Consider the following 8,798-nt stretch of genomic DNA (forward strand, 5'->3'; position numbering starts at 1 on the left):
CATGATTTTATCGAGTGTCCAGGATAATGAATACTCAGGGTGGTTTGATTCAAAAGACATGTTCTTGGTCTGATGGCAAAAAAAACCCAATCTCTCGAGCACCTTAATTAGGTGGCTTCACTGGAGTTTTCAAACACACAATTTTCCTACATTTTTTTCTCAACATTCACCTTCAAAAACCATGACACTGCCCCCAGACTTCCCTCGAAATAAAGAGCGGCGTTGCTGCCTGCGCGTCTCCACACACAGCGTCCCAGAATGTGTGGAATGGTGTCTCTGAGGCCTTGTTGACAGCCCTCGTCTCTCAGCTGATCTAGAGGGTCGCCGTGCCAGAGCTTTTCCATCTTAAACACACACGGCTGTCACACTGAGCCCGTCTTTATTCAAATCGCCCTCGGCGCTGGATCTCTGGGACAACGGGAATACGAGTGTCAGATAACTATCGGCCCGCCGTTGGCAGGGCAGCAGGGGGTGGGGGTCAAATGGCAGCCGTTTTTTTTTTGATCTGTTAAATCCTTTGGGAAAGATCCTGGAATCCTGTGATGGAAAGGTTCAAGGGAGCCGAGCTCATACGCACTTTGTCATGCTGCGACTTCTCTGTGTGCACATGAGAAGGTGTGTCGGGGGGTTTAACATTAGATCAGAGATAACAGCCTTTCAAGCAGCTGTCAAGTGTGAGATGAACAGAGAGCTTCACTGTGGGGAACTGTCGAGATTATTTTGTAGAATGTAAAAGAACAGTGATTATACGACGGGAGAGAGAGAATAACTTTACACTAACAACATTGATCAAAAGGAACAGTTTTTTCCTTCTGGTGGTTGGATTAGATGAGAGGATTGACATTACATTACTTCAACTTAAAATAAACTGCTGGCAGGTGGTTATCTTAGTTTAGCATAAAGACGGGAAGCTGCTAGCCTGGATTTGTCCAATAGTAGCAGCATCTGCTCACTAATTAATGCATTGCTGGTTGCTCTGTAGGTCTCAGTTAACTCAGGTAACCAGGCTGACGGTTGTCCGTCATGCCGATTACAGGTGGTTGTTTCATCAGCTAATACAGTCTATTGGTGCACCCCTGTCCATCATTCTGTCTAAACATCCTTGAAAGAAACAGAATGAGATGTTGCTCAGCTGCCGGTGTTTGTGGGTCCGTTGAGAAAATAAGTTTACAGAAAGGTCATCACATTCACGAAAGAGCATCGATAGCAACTCAAGTGCAGCAGCATGATGTCACGCTTTTAAGAAGGGAGGAATCGCTTCCCTTTTCTGCTACTACTGGCCAGGCAACATGATGACCTGTGGGATCAGATGGACTTAAATCGGCACGCCCTCAATGTTATTCTTCTTTACCCCTGTGCATTGCTCAGACCCAGACACGGATAATGTTACACAATCCTCCATCCATCAAAAGACACGGGCATTGTGTTTGGAACAACTATAATCCACCTAGTAACCGCAATAATGTTTTATAAATAACCCAGAGTCCCTGCAGGGTTGTTTGTGTGCATGTCTCTGTACAAGAGCGAGACTCTGTAGGGTCAGAGATGGAAGACACCGGTTGATGCGATTGTGGAAAATAGGACTATTGGCTGTTTAGTTGGTGACTGACATCAGTCTGGGTGAATGTGAAACATGGGCGGGCCGCTATGGAGGGTGGGGAGGGGGTGTACTTTAGGAGCGGTTCCTTCCCCCCGGCGACCGAAGAGAGCTGGACAACAGCAAGAAGCAAGAAGATCAGCTGCTGATAGATGCTCCGGAGCAGAAGGGCCACAACCGCATTTTCAGTAAGAGGACAATCTATTAAAGATCAAGTACCACTGGAACACAAAAGATCATCTGCTCTCTCCTCTTCCTGCTCATAGTAAGATTGCTGCCAGAAGAAGAAAGGTAACAGCTCACTGGCTACATCCAATCTGAGCCTTTCAAAAATTGTACAATTGACAACTAAATAATGAAAATGCAATGGGTGCAAAGGGATTCGCATGTGTTTTGTTCACGCATCAATAACTATCCCATACAGTTCTTTCTCGCCCGATCAAATGTATGGTAGTGTAACATTGAGTATGCGTTTCTGGTGTGTGTATCATCTCCCATGTGTGTACATGAGACGGGATACTGTGGGCCCCTGTTGAGAGAAGACGTGTCTGATCCCTCTAATCTGTGATAAAAGAGGCATCAAACACATACATGCACTTGCAAAACACAGGACTTCCACTGGAGAATTATATACATATATATATATATATATATTTTCATTACTACAACATTATTTGCCTTGGTCATACCTGTATTATATCTTTCACTTCTCGTATCTCTCTACATCTCCTAGGTCCGGTGCCCCAGCTCTATAAAATACAGCCAACATCTGCATCCTTCGCACTTGTGTCCGTCTTCCCTCCCCTCCTCCTCTTCCCGAGCGTGAGGCCAACATGGACCGCTCGGTACAGGAGCTGCTCCTCAACTTCGTGATCGTCTTAATCACCGTGCTGCTGATGTGGCTGCTGGTGAGAGCTTACCAGGACTAAACCATGGAGCAACAAGAGACGAGAGGACTGAGAGGAAGAGGAGACAGAGAGATGATTGCTGTAGCCAGTGATTACTCTTCAACATCTTTTCATTCTTTTTGTTTTGACCTGTTCAGAGCTGTTTAATAGCGGTATGAGGTCTTAAATCATGTGATCGCTGCAGACAGATTGTCAATTGCAACAGTCTTGAATCATAATTTTCATTTAGATGTTTTCGGGAGGTGGCATTGAATCTTTGGAAGGACCCAAACGGGAAAGAGACAGAAGAGACTAACAATCAACAGGGCTTTCACAGCGACAGCTATTAGACGCGGTAATGTCACATAAACAGCATCCCATATGTCGTTCGTGGGGAGTTGATACAATCAGACATGCTCCCGGGACTAATCTTTGGTTTTCACTGAAGGGATTAATGTATCTATGCAGCTACTATATTACTCAAAGAAGAAGACATCTACACAAATAATTAAGCGTCATGTTCATTTTCTTTCATTAAACAGTCTTTCGTTTGTTGGATTAGTTTTCTGTTTCATTACACAAATGACTTTTGCATAGATGATTTACAACGTGAAGCCTATATTTTTCTACTTTACTGCTCTCTGAATCTTTGAGCTGTGTTCTTTGAAGCTACATGGTGTGATTGCACATTTTCATCTGAAGTTACTGAAGATTGACAAGGGCCTTTGTGGATTGAGCACATGCTGAATTATACATCATGAGGGGAGAAACAGGGCATGCGTGGATTCATGACAGCCTAAAACAGAATAAATGTTTAATATAATAAAGTAGTTTTAAATGAAAATCTATCCAGATCATCCACACAGTATTTCCACTAAATTATATAGTTCAGTTTTAAATGTAATATAATGTAATATTTATGAGCAGTTCTTTATCAGCTAAAAGCAAAGAAAAAAAAATAAAACAAATTTGGAAAAAAATCAGTTGAACTGTACATCCCAGCCATGAATATTACAACATAATGTGTATTTTCTAATCTGTACCATCTTGTACAGCACAAGTCATTTGATCCATTCACGGTGCAAACAAATTCACGAAAGAGCGTTGAATAGTACCCAACAAAGTATCATTTTCTATACTTGAGCTGTCAGAGAGCTGATAAATGAACACATACCTCTTTGGGGTAATTGTCCTGTTCATCCAAAACTGAAAAAATAGATACTAAAGTAGAATTTCTAAAATAGTCCATTCTATAGGGTTCCTCCATGGGAGACACCAGATGTTGAATGACACAACAGAGGTCCTGTGGCATAAGGGGCTTCACACATACAAAGTTAAGGAAAAAGTCAATAAATAAGAAAATGATCTGGCCCGGATGCCGTTGTGTTATGAAGATGTGTGAGTGATGCGAGGACAGTCTTAGGTCTTTCTCTGGCTCAGCTCTCTGTCTTGCACGGTTTGAAAGCTTTAACGGTGACTCATGGGTACCTGCATGAGTGAGTCCAACACCTGCATGTGTAGCCACTCAAATGTTTTCATGGGTGGGTGTCTCCTGTGTGTCACGCAGTGTCACCCCAGGGGTCTTTGTATCTGTTGAAGCTGATCAGCTGGCAGTGGAACTCGGTGAGTGCTCTGGGCATGGGAGTCACTTCCTCCCACTGGTTTCTCTCACTGTGGTACACCTGTACAGGTCACAAGAAGACGGTCAGACAATGAATAGCCTCTGTTTTTCTTTGTAGTGGATTCATTTAGATGCCAATGCTTCTCTGCTGCCGATCACGTCTCCAAGGCCTCATAAAAGCAAAGATACATTTGGCCTCCACCTTTAAAGCATCATGAAAAACTGAGTGGAAAGGTTCTCCTACCTGAACTTCGTCGGTGATCTCGTCGGGTGAATAGTCTCCGCCCAGGATGTAGATTTTGTCTCTCATACCAACCGCTCCGGCATTGAACCCAGCACACTCAAATGACCCTTCACCCTTCCACGTGCAGGTCTCTGGACAAAAACTGTAGACCTAGATGTAGCGAAATAGTGAAACTTCAGCTTTTTCTAACGCCATCACACAGCTACACGTTGAGGGGCAGCTCATCCATTCATCAGTGCCCATCTAAAGGCTCACCTTGTAGGTGGACAGGTCACAAAGGTGCAGCGTATCATTAATGGACACTGCCTTGACCAACGTGGCATGGAAGAACTGGCCAAACTCTGCCACCAGGCGGCTCCACTGGTCCTGCTGGGCGTCGTAGCGGAAGAAGCAGTCCAGCGAGGGGTTGAAGGAGTCTGTGATCTCCACCTCTGAGCCCAGTGTGTAGATGACACTTCCGCAAGCACTGGACTCTGGGTAGAAGATGGCAGTGGGCAGCGGGCTGACGGAGCACCAGGTCTGGATCAGAGGGTTATAATACTCCACCTAGGACATATGATAGAAAGGACCCACATTTGTATTGCACATAAAAAAGAAAACCCCCAATTTGTGCAATAAGGTAACCTAATTGTATGTAAAGGAAACACTGTCACCTCCAGCAGACTAGGAGCTCCACCTCTTGATCCCTTGGTCCGTCCTCCGATCACGTACACCCTGTCCAGGCAGGTTACGGCCGTGTGCGTGGTTCTGGGCTTTCGCATGGCAGGCGCGGGCGTGCAGGTTAGGGTCACGGGACAGAAGCACCAAACCTCATCCGTGGCGTCGTGGAACGGTTCTGCCACATGGAGACGTGTTGTCCGGCAACAGTTCCCCCGGCAACCACCTGTCACAAACATCTTAGATCCAGGGGAGGGACAAGAAGTTGGTGAATATATTACAGGATATATCAGAGAGAATAATTTAATAAAAATCACGATTTACTCTTGACTTAAAAACTTAGGAGTTCACATGTTAACAAGGCTCCAAACAGCAGCATGTCCCGGGCTTCAACCCCAAAACCTACCTTCTCTCCAAAGCTGGTAAGGCAGGATCCTGGTGGGTCTGGCATCGCAGCGCCCCCCTCTGTTCCCAGCTCTTTCCACTGGTCTGTTTCCAGACAGTAGCAGAAGGTGTGGCGGATCTCTCCATTCTCCTCCGTCTTGTGGATGTAGATGTAGGTCTGCGTGGTGGCTGGCCTGGCGTCACAGAGCAGGCCGCTGTAATGAACCTGCTTGCTTAGAGCCTCCGAGAGCAGGGCGAGACACGACTTACCATCGCAGAGCAGGGCGTCTGAGTCACGCAGAGTCTGAGAGAGAGAGACGGTGAGGGGGGAAACACATGTTGAGACAATCACACGACCACGACATAAAATCCTAAATCACGCAGGCGCAGCTGGCCGATACCTTTAGTACAGCTGCAGGTAGATGGTGGAGTCTGGTTAGAGATAGAAGGCCTGGCAACAGTTTCTGTCTTCTTGAGAGATCGTGACGTGTCCATCCAAGAAGTGACATCACCACGTCCTCCTCACTGGGCACGTTTAGAGCATCTGAACTTAGGCATGCCTCCAATACATTCACCTATGAAGCAATTGAAATAGAAAATGCTGACTTGAGTTAAGGTTTTTAGATGAAGGAAGAAGGATGAATAGTCAAATTAAATCACTTTTTACCAAGAAATGTACCACCCTTAAGGGCCGGACTTTATGATTATGGTAACAATGTTGTGAACTTGTGCAGAAATTAGATGAATGATGCATATTGACAAATATAACATTTAGAGGGAATGCTGTCTTTTTTCTCAAATTCCCACTTTATGTTATGAATCACAAAGAGTTACATGTGGCTGGTTATGAACTATGATTTGGAGTTGTTATGTTAATTAGTGAGAATGACCAAAAACAGGCAAAAGTGAGTCTACATTCATCCTTATATACTCTAAATTGCCTTCCTCATCTTGCCGTTTTTTAAGCAGCACCTGAATATCAAGAAACTCCTGGGTTTTGGAGAGGTCAAAGAAGTTCTGAACCACAAACTGGTTGGCACTTTGGAGAAGGGAAGCAGAGCCGTAGGCCTCAGCGAGGGACAAGAGGGACAGACAATTACTAAGATCCATTGTTCCTATCAAGAAGTTGCTGCATGCTCTGGACAGGACAGACACCTGGGGACACATACAGTTCATATTTAAAAACACTGGTACATGATTAAACAACATGGACTTTAATAACTGTTATTCTTTTTCTATAAAAGTTAAATATCAGTGTACAGCACCTCTAAAACATGGATGATGAATTAAGTTAAGGGGGACTTTGACTGATGATTCTAATAAAATTAATCAAAACAAAAAAATCAGTTTGTAAATATTTTTATCCTGCATCCTGCTTTATACGGCAACAAAAGCCAGATGAGGATGGCAAAAATTGGGCAAAAATGTATGTTCAACAGAAAAAAAGAAAGAATTGTATTTCTACCTGTAGAAAAGAGGCAAGCTGGAACATCATGTCTACATTGCCATCAGTGATGAGTGTCTCTCCGGAATAAGCGAAGTCCAGGAAAGAACCCACCGCCGCCGTGCACTGGTTACCCAGAGTGACTGAACCATCACCGCGCTCTCTCATGTCCACCTCGAACAGGGCCCTAAAGACAACGCAGTCACATACTGACCGATAGATGGATAGATGCATGATGGATGGATAGATAGACAGACAGACACACCTGAAGAAATCGCTGCATGCTGCTATGACGCAGCGGTGGCAGGGAAAGCTGCGTTCCTGGACCCTGATGGTGAAGTCAAACATCAAGCCTTGCTCCCTGAAGGACCTGAGCACTGCCAGCAGCTGGAGTCCGTGTGCCTCGGGCTCCCGCAGCAGGGCCCTGCGACCCGGGACTCCGTTGCAATGTGCAGTGCTGACAGATTCACCACTCGGGGGGTTGTCGCCGGAGTTGTGGGACAAGGACTCTTCAGGTTCATCCATCTTCTCAAATTTTGAAAGAATAAAAAAAAAAGAAATTCAATTTAAAATGCATTTCCACAGAACACGGCCGGCTTGAGAAAAAGAGGTGCATTGTGACGGGCCATAGCGAAGTAAGTTTAGAGAAAGGTCTGGTGTTTGTAGCACAGTTAGCACGTTGCCACGGTTAAAATACAGACATTAGGTCACACGCTGACTTAGATGACAACTCGCTGTTAAAAATCAAAACAGATAGGGATAGAAGTAGACGTGGAGTATTGGAGGAATGAAGAGGAACGCGCACCAGGCTACTCACTGTGTCAGCACCTCGGACAGCGCTCGCGCTCGCTCTTTCTCACGCCGCCACTCCAACTTCCGGAAACGTGAAATCACGCAACGACCCAGGCCGAATTTTCCGTTATGGCGGTAATATTTGTTTGCGGCGTCATACTCTCCGCTGCGTTATGTTACCGATACTGAGATACGTATCTTTTTTTTTTTTTTTTTAATCCTCGAGTAACGTGTGCCTGTATGCAGCTCTTTGTTTGCGGTGGAGGGATGCGCAATGGCTGATGGGAACTGTAGTTCCCTCTTCCTTTGTGGCCTAGAGCCATGCGAGTGTGCTTCTGTAGTGTAGCGCATTGGCTAGAGGTTGAAACGTTGTCGTTTTCCGAAATGCACAAGAATAATACATGTTTGTGTTCGTATTTGATTTGCACATTGTCCACCTTCACTTGTTTTAATGATTTTTGTTATCCGAAAGACATACGCAATCATTGACACGCGATTTGAAACGTACACCTTATTTTTGTAGCTGTACGGACGAAATTAACGTAACGGCAGTAAGATACATGGGCGGATTAGATAAACAATATAACGTAAGAACATGACATTAAATACACTGCATTCAAGCGAGAACAAAATGAAAACACAGCAAAGGACGTGTGTTGAAATTAGTTATTGTGGTGCATCGTTACGCATCACCACTGGGTGGCATTGAATTACCGTAAAGCGAAATGTGTGAGCTTGTGCTTTGTGTACGAGGCAAAACGCCTCTTATTAAATGAGTGAACGTGAACTTCGTTACGTTTCACCGCCACGGTGCTGCTGACCAAATAATACACTCGTTCCTGCGTGGAAATGCTGATTTCAAAATACCAGCAGCCACTTCTATTACAACATCGCGTATTCCTCATAGTAAAAGGTAGATTATCATCAATATAATACATATACAACACACTCACTCATTAAGGTGCGAAAACACATAAAACAGAACAAAGAAGGAGTTGTGTCCTCATACAATAGCCTGTCGAATACACCGTGTTCGTGTCATTTACATTCCCTATACGTGTAGAGTAGCATTAAATTGTCACACTAACCCGCAATGCTCTGTTATTGATTGATTAAAGGTAAAACCAGTTATATACGTCAAATATCAACAGCTAATCTCGTTCTCATTTGAT

General features: G+C 44.6%; 2 protein-coding genes across 4 annotated transcripts; one reads left to right on the top strand and one right to left on the bottom strand.

The window, feature by feature from the left end:
• The first annotated feature begins 1,746 nt into the window (after positions 1 to 1,746).
• sln (sarcolipin) lies at positions 1,747 to 3,040 on the top strand. 2 transcript variants are annotated; one of them, XM_040191854.2, is made up of 2 exons: positions 1,747 to 1,888; positions 2,324 to 3,040. In XM_040191854.2, the coding sequence occupies exon 2, from the start codon at positions 2,431 to 2,433 to the stop codon at positions 2,524 to 2,526; it is 96 nt and encodes a 31-aa protein (XP_040047788.1). In that variant the 5' UTR covers positions 1,747 to 1,888; positions 2,324 to 2,430; the 3' UTR covers positions 2,527 to 3,040. The 2 variants fall into 2 exon arrangements, with proteins under 2 accessions (XP_040047788.1, XP_040047780.1); XM_040191846.2 differs by having other exon boundaries at positions 1,749 to 1,888; positions 2,331 to 3,040.
• Positions 2,993 to 7,936, bottom strand: kbtbd3 (kelch repeat and BTB (POZ) domain containing 3). 2 transcript variants are annotated; one of them, XM_040191731.2, is made up of 10 exons: positions 7,652 to 7,936; positions 7,100 to 7,362; positions 6,856 to 7,021; positions 6,363 to 6,545; positions 5,792 to 5,965; positions 5,413 to 5,694; positions 5,003 to 5,245; positions 4,605 to 4,895; positions 4,350 to 4,499; positions 2,993 to 4,166 (listed from the first exon to the last, which is right to left on the bottom strand). In XM_040191731.2, exons 2-10 carry the CDS (start codon positions 7,357 to 7,359, stop codon positions 4,044 to 4,046), a joined length of 1,872 nt encoding a protein of 623 aa, XP_040047665.1. In that variant the 5' UTR covers positions 7,360 to 7,362; positions 7,652 to 7,936; the 3' UTR covers positions 2,993 to 4,043. The 2 variants fall into 2 exon arrangements, with proteins under 2 accessions (XP_040047665.1, XP_040047681.1); XM_040191747.2 differs by having other exon boundaries at positions 7,100 to 7,359; positions 7,652 to 7,903.
• Between the last annotated feature and the right edge of the window lie 862 nt (positions 7,937 to 8,798).

This window comes from Gasterosteus aculeatus, chromosome 1 (genome assembly GCF_964276395.1).
Source record: "Gasterosteus aculeatus chromosome 1, fGasAcu3.hap1.1, whole genome shotgun sequence".
NCBI classification, from domain to species: domain Eukaryota; kingdom Metazoa; phylum Chordata; class Actinopteri; order Perciformes; family Gasterosteidae; genus Gasterosteus; species Gasterosteus aculeatus.

Bases quoted from the DNA above. Each gene is read 5' to 3' on its own strand.
- sln (XM_040191854.2), top strand. From the start codon at position 2,431: ATGGACCGCTCGGTACAGGAGCTGCTCCTCAACTTCGTGATCGTCTTA.
- kbtbd3 (XM_040191731.2), bottom strand. From the start codon at position 7,359: ATGGATGAACCTGAAGAGTCCTTGTCCCACAACTCCGGCGACAACCCC. The intron at 6,546-6,855 runs GTAGAAATACAA...ATGTGTCCCCAG, and splicing joins AGCTTGCCTCTTTTCTACAG to GTGTCTGTCCTGTCCAGAGC. The intron at 5,246-5,412 runs GTAGGTTTTGGG...CCTGGATCTAAG, and splicing joins TTACCAGCTTTGGAGAGAAG to ATGTTTGTGACAGGTGGTTG.